Source organism: Charadrius vociferus, unplaced genomic scaffold, assembly GCF_000708025.1.
Source record: "Charadrius vociferus isolate BGI_N301 unplaced genomic scaffold, ASM70802v2 scaffold147, whole genome shotgun sequence".
NCBI classification, from domain to species: domain Eukaryota; kingdom Metazoa; phylum Chordata; class Aves; order Charadriiformes; family Charadriidae; genus Charadrius; species Charadrius vociferus.
In genome coordinates, this window is record NW_009649570.1 from 1,568,640 (window position 1) to 1,587,129 (window position 18,490).

Here is an 18,490-nt window from a genome sequence, read left to right on the forward strand (position 1 = left end):
TGGTTATTCACAGCATTTCAATTACCTCAAGGTTACAAACATATAAAATATTTGAGAAATTAAAGGAACAACTCAAGTCTTTAAATTCAGGGTTCAGATCTGGACTGCAGATGGTCTGCATCAAAGTAACAGTACAATTTACATCAAATGCATCAAGCTAGCAAAATATTTCTTCGAGTCAATAAAGAGAAAGTTTCTGGGATGGAAATATAACATCCACTTCCAAGTGAGCTGCGCAGAATTTAATAACTGGCACTGTAACTATAACTGCAGCCTCTGGACTAGGCCGGTAGTATTACCCGTGTTGCATGTGTTTGCCAGAATCCCTGAATTTCACGCTAATGGCCCAGATTACACTTGCAATCATGTACAACTCCCAGTCTGCTAGTGGCTATCTATTTTGCCTTCTGCAAAGTGTCCTAGAAATCCAAAAATAACAGGTAAGAAATTAAGCAGCAGTATATTTTCTGCATGATCATGCTACTGGCTGGAAATTTACATACACATAGAAAGAGAGAGAGAGCTGATCACAAAAGCAATTTGAGGGTTATCTAAAGTGAATAAAAAGTGAAGAAAGACTTTTAAATTTTAATTTTGACCAATGTAGCTCTTAGTGCTACAAATTAGTATTTTCTAGAGTGCAAAGAGTTTGGAAACACATTATTTTTAACCATAAAATAAATGATCAGTAGCATGGATAAAAAAGAATTTGTTTTTACATATATTTAACAATTCTGCTTGATTTCAGTAACTTATCAGCTTACCTTCACGTGGTAAGAGTTCAATAAGTCTGCAATATTTTCTGTTGAAGGAGATTTCAGTGCTATCAGGTCTTTCTCTAAGGCAGGTATCTATCAAAAATTAGATTTAATAACAAGTAAATAAAACAAAATGTACTTCTTGGATTGTTACTGCTATGGTAATAGTACTGTAGAGTACATATGTATATAAATTTTCGGACAGATATTGAAGAGGTACCAAGTAAACAATACAAGGAGCCAGAGGTCGCTTTTCAGTGTTGAACCATCTGGATTTAATTACGTCTGCAGTGATCAGCGAAGAACTCTGATTCCCAAGCAGATCCCCAGTGCAGTGCCACAGCTGCAGCAGGTAAAGCCAGCCTACAACACTCTGAGAGGAAAGAACAGGAGCCTGGCAACCATGCTATGCTCAACACTGTATCTAACCAGCTCCACAATGCCAGTCATGGGTCTTTACATGGAGAAGGAAAGCAAGTCATTGTTTTTCCTTCACTCCTGTGCAAGTTACAGGACCATTATGACTCTGACTTTATCAAATATACTAATTTTTACACTTTCCTGCAGCCACTGAGAGAAACAAATAGGATATCTGTTAAGGAGACTGATAAAGAACACATTCATGGGGTGTTACCTAGATTAAAAACTTTGCAGTTGTACAAATAATCTCTGATTTCAGGCACTGTTGTCTAAATTGTACAATTTTTCAAGCAACTTCAGTTGTGCTCTGTAAATCATGCCCTTCAACAGCAGAACCATGAAGACAGCAACATTTGCTCCCTCTTCCAAGCAAAGCTGTCACTAGGTGGCAAGTGTTATAATGACAGCTTGACAGTATCTTACAATCCCCATTCACAGTGTACGGCCAGCTAATATAATTGCGCCTCTGCATACACTCAAGCTGGTAAAAGTATCTTGGTGTGCTACACAACTCAAATTTGTCATTACCATTGTAGGCTGTGCCCTTGCTAGCACTGGTTAGCAGCTTACCTTTTCGGATTCTACAAAATGTGTTGCGATGCCAGCTTTTAGTACATCTCTTCCTTTCAGCCTAAATCCTGTTAGCGCAAGGTAATAGCCAATCTTTCCCGACAGTCTTGGCAAGAAATATCCTCCACCTACATCAGGAAAAAGGCCTGTAATAAACAAAAAACAAAAACATGAAAGGAAAAGAACTTGTCCTAATCATGCCCGTAACTTAGTAGCTATTTCTTCTTGTCTCAGTTTCATCTCCCTGACTTAGGCACAGCTTTCTTGCCTGTGTCTCCTTGACTTGGTTTGACATTTCTCTGTCATCAAAACCCTTCCTAAAAGCAACTCTTGAACACCTTCCAAACTGTATCCTTTCCACTGGCACAAAATTTACAAACATACACTAGACAATAGCGTTCATTCTATTTGCCAACACCTTGAGACACTTTTAGATGCCCGAAGAATCAAGCGTGCTCTCAGCAAAAACCAGAAGTGACACAAAGAATCGTGAAATAATTTGTGCAAACTCAAACTGGATGCTGCTCCTTCTCTGAAATCTTTTATTACCAAAAAAAATCAAACAATGAAGAAGTGCCTCTTGCACATCTAAGTTTGGACAAATTTTTGGGCTGAGAATTTGTTGATAGATCAACAGTATTGTCAGGGTCTTCCTGTAGGGGGAGGCACGAGATGCTGACCTAATACCTAGCTCTTTGACAGGACTATGACTAACCTGCAATTTAAAAAAATTATAAAACTGTACAGTTTAGTGACTGTCTTATGCTTATTTTTTTTAATCTACAGAGTAGGGTATTTTTTTAAAATTCAAAGCTGTGCATAAAATTTAAAATACTTCAAAAAGTTGTAATTGAAAAATATATAACTACTTTTATCAAAGTTTAAATATTTAAAATCATCACTTTGTCAATATCTACCTTATTCTGTTATATACATTTGTTACCTACAAAATAAATTCAAACACCTTTTGTAACTTTTAGCACACTTAAACTTAAGAAAACTTAAGCATAGCTGTATCAATCTCAGAAATCAAAATGAAAAGAAGCAGTGTCCAGTTACTACTTTGAAATAATCACCAATGGTGCATCCATGAAATTGAAAGTCTTTTGAAGAAACTAAAGGTATGGTGGTGTTTTTTCCACATTGAGAGAATAAATGAAATATGAAAATAAATGAAAGAGAATACAAATGAGCAGTAAGAAACTCAGAAAACACCTGCCAAAGCACAGATATTAACTGGGAAGATTAAGATGCACATAAGGAATTTAAATGGGATTCTGGTAGAAGGTGGTAATTTTTCACTCACAAGTAATTGTTTTCAGTCACAAGAGTCAATGTATGTATTCTATAAAGACCCCATTACAGGTTATTTTAAGATGTGGGAAATCAGTGGTCCCTGAATATTCCTCACCCTTGAACAGAACCAAGGAGAGGTTTCTTTCTGACAACTTCTCTTCAGTGTTTTCCTTTTCTCAGTAATCTTTATAGAGTTCATCACTGCCCTATGTTCTCAGCCATCTCTCAGCTTCTCCTCTGGTTTCCTTTTGGTCCTCCCTTAGTTCTGCTGCATGTACTACATCACTATAGTTGTAGTACTCTATTCCCATTCCCACTGATGTGTATGTTGCCATTAACTATTAATTCCTCATCCCGCAGGCTACTGAGACATACAGCTCTTCTCCTAAAATGCTAAATGTCTTGTTGCACCCTTTAAAAGCCCTAAGCTGTATTAACCCAAATTCATCACTTTCTTTTTCATCTGTACTCACATTCTGAATAGTCTACTCTGCATTTTACCTTCTCAGTTTGAGCCATCATAGCTATAAAGTTGATGCCAAGATTGTCATTTTGTTTTATGTTTCCATTCATCTGTCTCCCCTTGACTATCCTACTACTGCAAAAAAAAAAAATAAAATCCCTCATTTCAAAATGAATCTGCTCTTATAAATGCCCTCCAAAGCAAAAAGTCAATTACATTATTCTCCCCATCTACCAGGACTGCAAAGGTAACAATCTTTTCTTCTTTGCTGTAACAAATATACCTATGCTGAAGTACTGTTCTCCACATGCTCCTGTAAGTTTCCAGAGGGAAAGCCATCTTCCTATTGGGATCTAAAGGGCCCTTCCACAAGGCCATACACAGGGAAATTAGTTCTAAATAAACTGTTAAATTGATTAGCTTAAATTGCTTTAGAGGTGAGTAAAACTAAACTGAATGAAGGTTTCTTTAATTATTAAGGAATTTACAAACAAGATTAGTGAAGGTGTAACTAATCCACTTTAAACTTACTTGGTTGCATAAACATAGTCCACTATAGCTTCTACTGTATCCTTTTCAAGGTCCCTGTCTTCCTTTCTTCTTCTACTTTTACTCCTCTTGTCCCTGTTCTACATATTCCTCTTAACTCTCTCAACAATGCTTCCCATAGTTTCTGCTTGCTGATGGGTTTCTCTTAACATATTGCATATACTTGATTTTTTTCCCCCCTTTTGATAGCATTCTGCAATTATTTCTCAAATCCCTACTTAAATAAGAGAAGAGCCAAATGTCTGCTGGGCTGACCAGGCTAAAAGCCTATGCTTGTAATGCTGATTTGCAGTTTGTGCTCTGAGACAGATGCAACACACTTCACTGTAATCCCAATTGTGAAACTCTGCAGTTGCCAAACATAAGATAAAGGTAGTACTACCTTATCTTGTAGAGGTGGTTGGAGATTTATTAGTAAATGACTTATAGAAACCTAAAAAGTTAGACGGATATACATGAAAGTGTCCACTATTATATAGCATCACCTTAAAGCCTACCTCTTAAAATATACTTTCATCTTTTGTTCTCCTCACCAGTGTTTTTTCCACACCCTCCTACATCTAAGCCACTTTCCAGTCCTTTATCTTATCTATGTTAGTTTCGAACTCCTACAACCTGGAACTGCCTTTTACTTCTATTTGCGAAGTGGCGTATCTATCTATATCCTTTTATTTATGGTGGTGTATAAATGCAGAGTAATTGTGTGAAAATGTAGCAGCTGAATGAACGCTTTGTTTTTATTTCTCAGAAAAGGTGTAATGCCTACTGAAGTAAGTGAACATATGAAAAAGTCAATTAATACACTATCTAGACAGCTAGGCATTTTAAACATACACCACAGAGATCAAAACAGCTAAGCCCTTAAATCCAGATTTCAGTGGCTTTACTTCTAATTGATCCTAAAAGGGTTTTAATTACTTTCTTTCCTTAGCAAGTTCTAAGCTTCTCCTTTACATGTCTTCACAGTCTATTTTTGTTTCAATAAGTCCTTGTCAACACAAGAAATGTAGTAAGGTACATAATTTTTGTTAATATAAAACTACTCATACCTTTACTTTTGAAGAAGAAAGTAAAGAAGGTATCTTTATTATTAGAATAATTTTATATGCCATAGAACCTCTTTGTTTAGTTTTTTAAAAAAATGTTTCCTTCAAATAGTTTTGTCGTACAAAAAGTGATTACGAACTTCAGGATTTTAGCAAATTCATGTTGTATTAATGCTTGAGCTATTTAGTTTACTAAGTTTTCCTTCAGCAGAGAAAAATATTTGGAGGGCTGCAATAGTTTTTCTCATCACAAACTTACTTGTTCAGAAAAATTATGTGACATTTATCAGCTAGCACGAATTGCTCTAATATTTTTTTCAGGAATTAAAATGATAATCAGCTTGTTTATATTCAGGGTGTTTATTACATTTTATTTGACTTGACGCTCACAGCTTATTTAATATTTTAAGAATTTCAGAATAAGTCTTGTGAAATGTTTCATGCAGGCTGGACAGCAATAAACTAGTATGTGTAAGACATCTTTAAAAAAATGAAAAATGCTAGACCTTTTAAGCATTACTAACAGAGGGCACTACAAAAATCCAATCGATAGCTAAGTGTGCATTTTAACTTTAGTTGTAATGACATTATTGTAATTAAAATATTCTCAACAAAAGCACAGTATTGTAACTTTTATTCTCTTTTCAGAACTGTGTCCTGATTATTTTTTTTACATTATTTCTTAGTTTTAACATTACATAACCATTTGGAATTTTTTTTAAGAAAATAACAGTCACTACTCCTTACAACTAATTCTTTGAGGTGAAACTAAGATTGAACCTAATAGCACCATGTCTGGTGCCATTTAAGATGTTTAACCACCAGATAAGGTTCTCTATTCTGAATAAACATGTTCAACAGAGCCACATATTACAGACTAGCCTCATTCTCCTGCTTGACGACATAAAGATAAGAACAATTGCAATCATCCTTCAGGTGCCTTGCCTTGGAAAGATGTAGAAAATATAAATTTTGCAGGAGAGAAATGCAGGATAGGTTATATGTTTTGAGCACTCTTCATTCTTGATAAGCAGGGAGAAGGGACTTGGCCATTGATGCAAGCATTAATGGAGTATATATATACCCACATGATATCCTGGTCTGTAAATTGAAGAGACATGGATTCAACAAATGGCCCACTCTGTGGATAAAGAACTGGCTGGACGGTCACACTCAAAGAGTTGCAGTCAACGGCTTGATGTCCAAGTGGAGAGCAGTGACGAGTAGCGTTCCTCAGGGGTCAGTACTGGGACCTGTACTTTTCAACATCTTTGTCGCAGACATGGACAGTTTGGTTGAGTGCACCCTCAGCAAGTTTGCCGATGATACCAAGCTGTTTGGCAAGGTAGACATGCTGGAGGGGAGGGATGCCATCCAGAGGGACCTGGACAGGCTGGAGAGGTGGGCCCAAGCCAACCTCATGCAGTTCAACAAGGTCAAGTGCAAGGTCATACATCTGGGTCGGGGCAATCCCAAGCACAAATACAGGCTCAGTGGGGAATGGCTGGAGAGCAGCCCTGAGGAGAAGGACCTGGGTGTGCTGATTGACCAGAAGCTCAGCATGAACCAGCAATGTGCTATCGCAGCCCAGGCGGCCAACTGTATCCTGGGCTGCATCAAAAGAAGTGTGGCCAGCAGGTAGCACCTCTGCTATGAGAGTTGGGGCTGTTCAGCCTGGAGAAGAGAAGGCTCCAGGGAGACCTTATTGCGGCCTTCCAGTACCTAAAGGGGGCCTACAGGAGAGCTGGGGAAGGACTTTTTACTAGGGCATGTAGTGATAGGACGAGGGGGAATGGATATAAACTGGAAGAGGGCAGGTTTAGATTAAACACTAGGAAGAAGTTTTTCACTTTAAGGGTAGTAAGGCACTGGAACAGGTTGCCCAGAGAGGTTGTTGAGGCCCCATCCCTGGAGGTGTTCAAGGCCAGGCTGGATGTGGCCCTGGGCAACCTGGTCTAGCGGGAGGTGTCCCTGCCCATGGCAGGGGGGTTGGAACTCTATGATCTTCAAGGTCCTTTCCAACCTAAACCATTCTATGATTCTATGATATATGCCAGACAATAATAGGTTCAATGTGGATACCCTGTTGGTGCCAGGATTTTCTTGAAAGGAAACGGGAATGATTTCACAGAAGGGTTCATTTTAATCCAACTGACTCTTCTTGAGCCATACCACCATCTTCATATAGCTCTGAGACACAACATTTTCTTTTGTACATCTCAGAGTTGACAAAGAAGCTGTATGATCAAACATTAGAAAACACAAGGTACGTGTTGCTACTAAAAAAAAAAAAAAGACAACGCTGTCATCTCGCCTGCACACAATCTGTACATGACTGTAATGGGTCTACATTAATAATCTACAAGAAAAGCTGGAATTTCAAAATCTGTCTCATTAACATTGTAGATCAGCTTGAAGTACATCCAGTTTGACTCATACTGAGTTCCAAATGTAAAGCTGACATGTTTGCACTGGGATCTTCAGACTTTATCTGCCTACATCTGTAGCAAAGACTTAGTTCCTCAGATCTGCTTCCATTTTTAAAAAATTGCATCCTGACAGAGTTTGGGTCGGTCTAGACAGTAAACCCCAGGTTAAGGACCTCAATGATCAGCCTCCCAGAACACACACAAGTTTCTATTAATTTAATAGAAAATATTTTCCATATATGGTCATCTCCAATTCCTTTTTCAAATTCTTTCATTACTGCCACTACTTTCAGTCAAAGACATTTCATCCTGATTACACAAAAGGGAAATGTTAAGCAATAATAATCTGTTAAAATACTTACCTATTGCTGTTTCTGGCATTGCGAAAAGTGTCTTTTCTGTAGCAACTCGGAAATGTCCATGGACTGAGAGGCCAACTCCCTGTGCGTGCAGCACAAACAAAGGACACAGTTATAAAATTACTGGTAAAAATAATCATAACCATAATGCTATGTAAAACACCTCTTGATTTGCTCAACAATTAAATAATATCTGATTTGCTCTACACATCTCAACAAAATACTAAAAGGCCTTTTATGGTTCAAACACTACTAAAGCATCGTATTACCTTCATGATTTGGCTGAAACAGCATACTGTGCTTTAAAAGATTGGTGACTCATACAGATTAACTTCAAAAACCCCTGAGTGACAGCAACAAAAACAAGTGACTGCATTTTCTCCATTAGACTACTAAGGGAGTTGACATCCTTTTGCTAATGTTACCCCATCTGTAATTTTTGCACATACTTCAAACCACCAACAAAAAAACCACTAATATGTTTGGAATATACATGAATTGCACAAAGTTGTAATTGTAATGCTTTTAAAAGAAATAATAATTAACTATTCTTATAATGCGATAATTACCTACTTTATCAATACAGAAGTATTTTTAGCAGGAAAAGCCTTCAGCATTATTAATTAAAATTCAAAGTATGTGGTTAGGAACTCACTTACTTAACCTGGGGATTTTTGCTCTCCAAGTCAGAAACAGAATTCACATTTTAAGTGCCTAGCCCTCTTCTCTAGCAGTCCTTCCTGATGAGACACTTCCCTCAAGAGCAGAAGAGCTCCTGGTGTTGTCTATCACATATTTTCTGATTTAGGCAGAGAGCAGCAGCAAGGCCAAATAATCTTTAGTCCAAACAAAATGAATTTATTTTAGATAAATGTTCAAGAGGGAAACTGACAAATTTAAAGAAAAATGGTTATTTGACAAAGTTACTATTATTTAGTAATAATATTTGAAGTAATCCAAGAATATTTGGATTACTGGGCACAACCTCAGCATATGGGTAAAGGAGTCTCACTTCTCAAAGTTTACCCACGTGATACGTGTCAATAAAAACATATGTTAGATACTACCTGGAGATCAAACCCTCTACTGAATATTTCACAAGACATTTCTTCATACAAATATTTTCTCTCCTGCTTTCTACTGCTTCAGCTTACTTCCTTTCCTCGCTGTTACATTTCCCTTTGCTTAGTCCTTCTATCCATCCAATTTTTCTATTAAAACTAAGATATGTTAAATAACATTGGCCAAAAGAAGTCAGTGTCTAATGAAGATGTAATAAATTTTTGAGTAACATTTCTAATTGTTTAGATACTACAAAAATGGCACTTTACCCAACTAAGGCTACTAGTCTTCACAAACGTCTTCACAGTATTTCATGCTTCCCATCAAAAACAAGTGGGATTAATTGGGTGATACTTGCTTGGACCAGCATTGTATATTTGATAGGCTTTTAAGGAGAGGGTAGAACATAGTAGAACATCTTTTCATTTCGTTTATTTACAGAGATCTTTGGGTGAGTTTTACATAAAAATTTCAAAAAGTTATCTCAGTTTAGTAAAAATTACATGCATTTCCTCACACCACTTTCATGCATTCTTCTCTGGCCTCTCTTACAATTCTGCCTACCAAGAAATTAATTGTCACTGGTTATTCCATTAGGGTGACACATTACTAAAATTTTGAAATATCTTCAAGGGTTTTTTTTTTTTCCGTAAAATAAATATCTGCCAGTCTTGGGTTTTAATATAGAAGTTTGAAGCTTTTAAGATTTCAGTCTAATTTCCTAAGATAAGGACACTTAAGGTAACTGGTTATCATACTTGATTTTATATCCAGAGATTAAGCCAAATCTATACACATGAAGTACTGCTGTTTCAAGGAGGCAAATGAGATTTGAGCAAATATCTGAATCTTATTTACACAGGGTACAATCCTTCATTTGTCTTTCAATCCTTTTACTTGAGGACTGGTCAGAGGCTGTAGATCTCATCTAAGCAGTAGCAAGGGCAATGTCCCTGTATTTTGTTCTCTTGCAAATGCAAAGCTACACGTAAAGCTACATTCACTCCCAGCACAGCTCTCGAACTCTTAAATGAAATGGAAATGTGAATTCATGACTTCCAACTTTTTTTTAATATCATAACAACATATTTTCACTGCATTTGGTAAAATCTGCTGTTATTTTTAAGCATGTTCAGCAATAATTATGACCTTTTTATAAAGATAATATAATAAAAAAATCATGCCCATTTTGCTCTTTCTAATGCTAAAATTATTTTTTTCTAATCCCATATCTAAGAATACAAATACTATCTATTATAAACCATTTGTTTCTGGCTTATTTGCTAGACAATCAGAAGTTTGTATAAGGACTTAAATTTTCAGCTTGGGTATTAAGTAACAAAGACTAGTGTGAACTCCCTGAAGAGAGCTTCTCTTCCAAGCTTGTTCTTTTTTATAGTGATAAAAATAACTGCAGAGTTTTAATAATAAAAAGTTGAAAGGAGTAATTTTCTTTCGAAAGAAGTAATTAAATCAGATTTCACTTTCTCAAGTGCTTAAGCCGTAATTGGATTTGAGTTCTAGATAGCCTTCCAGTTTTGTAGTATAGATAGGAGCTTAATTTCAGATGTATATTTAAAAGACTAAAACTATATTTTCTTCTTATTCATTATAAAGAAAATGGTGCAAATATGTCCTTACTTCTTTGAAGATCATTTCTAAATAATCCAACATTAAGATAAAATTAGGAGAGAAAAATGAGTTAATGCTTTGAGGGTACAAACCACAGTAATTATTAAATTAAACTTGTGATTGCATGCTTTTGTATATTTATTTGCACCTTCCCAAATGGTTATTTTAACACATTCAATGCATGTGTTTAACCTTCTCCACCTAATACAGAGGACAGATGCTTATTAGTTTAACAGTATAATGTATAAAGAAGAAACTCTTCCAGTCAGAAGTGTAAATGCATTCCTCCTCCATTTCTGGATTTTTTAATTTTTTTTTTTAATTTAACTGAAATCTTACACAGTTAAAGTCTCACCTAGGAGGCCCTTCACACGATTAAATTATCTGCAGCTGGGCTGTGTTCACTTCACCAAATAGTCCCAGCGTTTACAAATGCAAGTCTTGATGCTATAATGTCTTTATTAAAATACACTAAATCCTGCACTGTCAGAGTCCTACCTGTCATAATCTTAAAATATATGCTCGAGCTAATGTCTTCTTTCAGACTTTTCCAAGATAATAGAGTCCTATGGTGAATCAGGCTTGTTTTTAAATCCAGATAGTTTATCTTAACATTGGCATGAAATTTTTTTTTTCCACTGACAGCTGACTGTTTGAATTTTGTAAAGGATACTTAAAGAATGAGACTAGAAATTAAGGAGTTGAGAAATCAACAAGCAATCAATTTAATCAATCTTTCTGTAGGTTTTTTATACAAATTAATGAAAAACATAGGGAAGAGAAGAAATAGTGGTCTGACACTGTATTACTGGAGATAGGTTGGCTATCAAGGTGTTTGATTACAAATTATAGATTTATTACTACACAGATATTAAGATACTAATCTTAAAAACAGCGTGTTACGATTTGACTATTAGACTCAGCGCACCTCAAGGAGGCACATAATACAGGCAGTTTGGTCTGAACTCCTCAACAAGCTTCTGAAAAAGCCAGTAGACTATCTGCATTTTGCTTCCCATACATATTATTTCCTACTCAATACCATCTTTCTAAAGTAATTATGTGACTGTTTATAGAAAATTTATCATTGATTTCCATTTTTTTCTCATGATGAATACAGAACCTTACTAAAAGTATTTTTCTAATGAAAAACAAGGTGCATACTGATCTATGGAGAAATGGAATACAGGTACTATAAATCTTAAAAGTTAAGTTGTAGCCAGAAGGCCGTATTATCTTACATTGAGAATGACCCACATTAGTAAGTCAGAGAACTCATCACATCTAGGGAAGTTATTAAGAAATGGAGGGCCACAACAGAGAAGCATACAGAGCAAAATAAATATACCCTTCCTGAATGACATACATAAACACCTGTTCACATGCAGAAAAGGAAATCACACTTGCCTATTTACTTGTCTATTTACTAATAACCAAACTCAGACTGTAAAGGAATCGCTGCCTAGGAAAGCATAAGCAACAGAATAGAAGACATACAAACAGAGAAGGCCTTCAGGAATGTTGCTAGTATCATCTTGACCGGGCTGATAAAGAACTTTTAGCTCTTCAAGCAAACAATCTTATGATAATACCAATATTAGTACTGTCTGCAGTGACAGTCCTGTTGTAACAGTACATATCCAATGATTACACTCATTTTTAACTGCATGAGAATACAGTTCCTGGTAGGGCTAGAACCACAAAAGAACTGTGGCAATCAACAAACTGAGCATAACACAACAAAGGGCAAATATATCTAAGTACAGATGTGTAAAAATAGCTGAGGTGCAGCAAAAACGTTTTCAAAAGCATTAGTCGGCAAAGTAAGTGAGCAGAATTGATTCAGGAAGCAGCAGGAGCTTATAGCTACGTTAGATCAAAAATCAGTGATGTAAGAGCAATACCCCCTGCATCCAGACACAGCAAATCTTGAACTGAATCAAAATTAATCTTTGTTCATCATTCATGTTATGGACCACTCCAAAGAGTATCATCCGTTTTTATCTGTAGATACTAACAGACAAGATGACTTAGTGAACCAGCACAATGCAGCATAACAGATCAATCTGGACTAAGAATATCACTTTCTTTGGTTGATGGCATATAAATCAACTCTATGCAAGTATTAAAAAGATATCATTAAAAAACAGTGCTTTTTGTGAACTTTTCAATCATTTAGTGTGGTATTTTAAAAGATAAAATATTAATGTAGTATAATTTAAATATTAAATATTAATTTCCACATACTGATTATGTATTAGAGATTCTCAGTCCAAATTCCTGCAGACATACAGAAGCACAAAGAGCTGACTGGAGATAGATTATCTGTAATAATATCTGATATTTCAGTCTTGTTCTCCTGACCCCTAATTATTTAAACAAATTTGATCCAACTACATCAATAGTAATAATTTAGGTCAGGTTCTTCTTACAGTGAAACTTGGAAAAGAAAATACATAGGCCATTCTGTGCACCAATGCTGCTACAATGAGTGTCCTTTATCAACAGAATTTAGACTGAATTTTTAAAAGTCCTCGTTTGATTTTTCTACTACCAGCCAAAACTTATCAACGTTCTCAAACCACTTTTATTAGGGTAGTTATCTTCAATAGCCATATTTTTTTCCCCTGCATAATCTGCAGGGACTGAGCCAGTCTTCTGATGGTGAGCACCCATACTAGTGTTGTGATCCCACCTGGCAGACCATACAGAAGCTGCGGTGGCAGTTAAGCACATGCCTCTGCAGCAGGGACTGAGTGCCTGCAGTTTCACGTCTTCCCTTTCCAGGTACGTTGCCTCCTCCAAGGCAAAAAGCAGCAGGTTGAACAGTTTGATCTCATGGTCCAGTCTGGCCTACAGACACTGCAGCTTGACAACCGTGATGCAAACATAAAAACTTTTACAAAGAATTCCTTCTGATTACTCAGAATTTTCTGAAATAACTTATTTCCAGAATTAAGAATTTTTTCTTTGTTTCTTTTTCACTACTGTGTATTGCTTTCTAAGACTTAAATTTAATAAGCCTACAAAACCTCCTGGCATCAAGAGTCAGCTATGTGTGTAAAAAAAAACTTTCATGTCAGAGGAAGCAGAACTTTTTATGGACACAAGACTTCTGCTGCAACAGAAAGAAAAGAGAAGATGTAAGAAGACTAAGATCTGAAAAGCCTACAGCAAAAGTAATTAACTATTAGCCAGTGAAACTTTTTCCTGTGTTAAATTTGAAAGCATTCTTTTTTCCCTAATGTTGTTGCCCAGTGTTTCGCTATACATAAGTAGTCATGTATGTTCAGAAAAAGATAGCGTGTTTTTTTATTATTTCTAAAATTCTGAAAGACAAGCTCTGTCTCTTTGTCCCTCTGTATCACCTAAACATGTACCTACCGCAAGAAAACTGTATGTCCAACTCACCACATCTTAATGTCTTCAGGCAAGCAGGAGGGAACTCATTTCAGCAACTTGTATCAACGCATAACTAAGCTTTTAGGTTTTATCTTAAAACTGAAGAAACACTTCATGTTCTTAAAGACAGACATATGCAACAGAACGTGATTTAAACAAGGGCACAGTTATTTGGGATGACAGGAGTGAATTGAGAGGATTTTGTAATGATGTTCTATTTCTCAGGAAAAAGTGCTTAGAAAGTGGAAAACAGATTAAAACTAACTCAAGGAGAAAATGGGTATTCAAATTCTGCTGGAAATGAGAAAAATTAGTAGAAATATGAAAGGACAGAGAAGCAGGCAAAGATAATTCTCTTCAGAACTTTTTTTCCTTGATCTAATAATGAGATAACTCTCAATATGAGACTAGGCATCCACATGAGGGCCTAGAACTAGAGAAAATAGTGGAACTTTTAGCAAAAGAGTCTGGTCTTAAATGGGAAGAACAAATCTATGCAGAAGCCTGCAAAAATCCCTGCAATGACAAGTCAACAGTGCAGGGGTAGGACAGCTTTCCATGAAGCCACAAATAAAGCATCCTTTAAAAATACACATATTTCAGGGAAAAAAAAAAAAAACAAACTAGAAAGTACAGCTTAAAACTTCAACTTTAGTCTCAGAGTAGACAAATAATGTTTGCTCTATGATGTGATCTATATGTCATTACATTGAGGAATGCAAACACTTCTGTAATTCTAAAATACTAAGTGCAGTACGACTGTAGATTACTACCATCTGTACAATGTACATTCAGGAACTCTGCCTTTCTTTTCTGGGTGTAAAATAGTGGCATCCAGTCCTTTTCATAGTGTACATTAAACAAACATTGTAGAGCTGGGAGAGGGAGGAGAGACGAGTTTTACTTACTGCACCAGTACTGACCCATAATTTAAAATACCTGCTTTCAAGACAGTGCCTTATGATAAGCCCTTCGGGGAATAACATCACACGTAAATCGTTGAACACTCAGCGGTTATTTTTGGTTGATGTCAAGAGCTGCTGATATTATAGTCCGATTAGCCACAAAATTAAGTGTACCATTTGTCCCTAGGATCACATGCAGGAGCTTAGCAGGCAGACCAACATGCCAGATGGTAAATATACTGTAATATCAGCAAAGACCAAATCCTTTCTTAGTATTGCCTCAGCATTGTTTTCAACATCCTATATTACAAAAGCTAAGTGGTATCCAAGTCAATCTCACAAAGATTTGTTTCAAAGCACAATAAATAACTACTTGCAAAATCTGTATTCTATTTTACAGTAAAAGCTGCATTCAGCTTTGAAGCATTGGCAACAAAACAGGCCACAAGCTTCTATGTGATACACATCCACCAGTTTCCAGAAGGAGGGGCAGAGAGGGAGAGGAAGAGAGAGAATTGGAAAGCAGCTTATCTAGGTTTAGTATGACAATTACTTTTACTTCAGGGCAGATTTTAGAGCATAAATTAAAACAAAGCCAAAGATGTTCAAGTTTCAGAGCATGATGACTGACAAGAGGCATTACATATTTATAAAAAGGAAGAAGAAGAAGAATCAGAAGTCCCAAGAAGCATTGACATTTCTAAGTTCCAGTTTGCTAGCTGTAAAAAAGGGCTAAAGGGGTTAATCATGTCCACTACAGTATAGAAGTGCTGTGCCATGTAAAAAAGTAATTTTTCATGAACTTTTATATGCTGCAGTTAGTCACCCAAAGTGCATGGTATGTATATATGTATATTAATAAGTAATAAGCAGAATTTCTATCGTTTGCAGAAAAAATTTGCACCACATATTAAACAACAAATCAATAGCCGTTTGTTCTGTGAGCAATACCACCCGTGCACTTCCTGAATGTACATTCCTCTAATTAAAAATTGTATCACAAGTGGGTAAAAAATATGAGATTTTACAGATATGGTTAATTCTAATTTTTCCTATTTTTTTTTTAATTTAACCTCAAATGCTGCTGTCTACAGCTCTGCATAGAAACTATATGCACACAACTTACATGAATACAACCTTAAAGCAAATAAATAAATAAATAAAACAGATGGCAAGCCATTTTTCAATGTGGAGGAAAACGGGGAGCCTCCCCCCTCATCGTATTTTATATGCCCAAGGAATATCAGAAGACACCTAACTCAAAGTTAAACATATATGTAGCAGCTGCAATTATTGCATCATATTTGTCTGACTTCTTTTTCTGCAGATTCTTTATTAACAGCTCATAGTTCAAGTGAGATCATGATGAAGTAAAGCAGTCACTTGTCTTTACACTTCCAACCTTCCTCTTTCAGTCTTCAGTCACTTCAGCTAAACATACTGAAATGCCAATATTCAGTGATTTACAAGATTTTAACTTTGGTTTTAGATACAGACTCACAACATTTATTGAAATTCTTTTTGTGGAAAGGAGCAGGTAAACATCAAGTGTTATGTTCACAATTATTGTGTTTCATTAGTCTGCAAGAAAAGATAGACAGCAATGCCAGGCAACTTGCTCAGAAGGAAAGACTCTGTCTGGATAGATGCCCATAACCACAAATGGCACAGAGAGCAAGGGCAGACCCTTTTCTCCTACTTTTACATCACCAGGACCTGGTTTTGGTAGTGGGCAGATTCAGGCTGTGACCACTGAATCTTTGAGATGTTCCTTCCCTTTCCTTCTCCCGCCTACTGCAGCAGTCCAGCTAGTTGTAATTCAGAGGCTAACTCGTGAAGCTGGGGAATAAATAATTTTATTTGTGGTTTTTATCTGCAGCAGTAACAAAGGTGTGTTTCTCCTTATGCTGCTTTGGTCCTGACTACAGAACATCAGGCAACCAAAAACTAAATAATTGCATTTTACAAATACATAATTTAAACTCAACACTTTTTAAAACGTATTTTGGAAAAAACAAGGAAAAAAATGTTATTTGCAGATGTATGCCAGAAATGTTAAATATATGTTGGTAGTGAAAGGAACATTCCTAAAGAGTTACAGCCACACAGTCTGGATAAAAATGGGACAGGAGAAGAACAGCTACTGCTCAACTCCAGCTCCTTTGTGTACTGGAATTCTGTTGACTAAAATGTATAACATACAAGCTGCTTATGACATCATTACCAATTTACTTGATAAGAAATATTAATGTAATAAGAACTGTTGACCAAATCCTACTAAAGTGTAAGTTTAGACATTTGTAACTACATTGGTAGAATCCCCATGGTACCTATAGTAAGCCTCCAACAACATTGTTCAAGAAAACATCATATTAATTTAGCTCTTACAAAGTGTTTGCTATAAATTACATTTCTAGTCTATGCAGAGGTTACAATTACATTTTCTATGGAACAAATACCTAGACATTTTTCAGGGGTTTATAGCAACCATGAACTTAGTAGAAATAATAATGCAATGTTGTTGCAAAAAGAACTAAAGGTATCACACTACAGCCAAGTCTCTACCAGCAGACACCAAAGGGCTGAAGTGTACCCACTCAGCCTAGATTCAATCCACCTGGGAAGCCTAATCAGATTGATGCAGTGGAGCTATAAAAGGCAATGCCAGCTGATACAGCACTCAGGTTTCTTGAACAAGAAAATAAGTACTGGAGTTTTTTTTCTTTGTAGTCTTTGAGGAAAAGGGGTAGCTCCACAACACTGACTCTTTGACAAACAAGTTCTGTTCAAGGAAGAATGTTTAAAAATTGGGAAAAGGTAAGTGATAAAGAAACATACTGGGATGGAAGTTTATGTTATGCAAGGAGGAAAGAGGTAAGAGTAACAGCTTTAAGAATAACTAGAAGTGGTGGCCTCCTAGCACCTGATGCTTTGTAGAAGCTGCTATTTACATGGACTATTTGTGACATAGCATCTCTGTAATATATGGAGGATAATCATTCTGCTCTACTTGGTGCTGATGAATCCTCCAGCTGAAATATTGTCTGGTCTCTGGTAATGAACTGTAAAGTACACAAATGGGAAAGATTCCAGAGGATTGCAAGAAGACCAAGAGACTTAATCTATAGTAAAGGCTGAATAACTATCCTTATCCCTATTAAAGAGAAATAGCTAGGAGCAAGGAATGCAAGTAGCTCAAAATGTTCTTAGAGAGCTATGACTAAGACAGGAATATATTGATTACACATACTAAAGACTTAAATTAGACACTAGGGAATCTTAACTTGAAAGAATACCTAAGCGCTCGGGTGGGATATCTAGAAAAAAACAGAATTCCTGCCGTTGGACAGTTCTGAATGCATTAGGTGAAAATCTGCAATCATCTGGCTATATTTATATATTTACTTTGAGTGCAAAAGAATAATCCTCAGGCTCCTCTCAGCTCTATATTTATGTATAGTCTAAAGCTTAGCATATTTAACATTACTACTTGAGAGACTAACAGACTCAAACAGTTCTTTAAAAAATTCTACTCTCTAATAGTCACCTTAAAGATAGTCTGTGTAAGTAACTTAGATGTAGACTCTGTTTAAGAAAAA

The 18,490-nt window shown here is 36.1% G+C and overlaps 1 protein-coding gene across 1 annotated transcript in view; it reads right to left on the reverse strand.

The window, feature by feature from the left end:
* HIBCH (3-hydroxyisobutyryl-CoA hydrolase) overlaps window positions 1-18,490 on the reverse strand; it is a 66,067-nt gene that overhangs the window by 15,461 nt on the left and 32,116 nt on the right. Inside the window, exons 9-11 of the mRNA XM_009890219.1 lie at window positions 7,894-7,972; window positions 1,749-1,894; window positions 765-851 (exon numbers count right to left, since the gene is read on the reverse strand). Coding sequence (XP_009888521.1) covers window positions 765-851; window positions 1,749-1,894; window positions 7,894-7,972 — 312 coding nt within the window. The remainder of the gene's footprint in view (window positions 1-764; window positions 852-1,748; window positions 1,895-7,893; window positions 7,973-18,490) is intronic.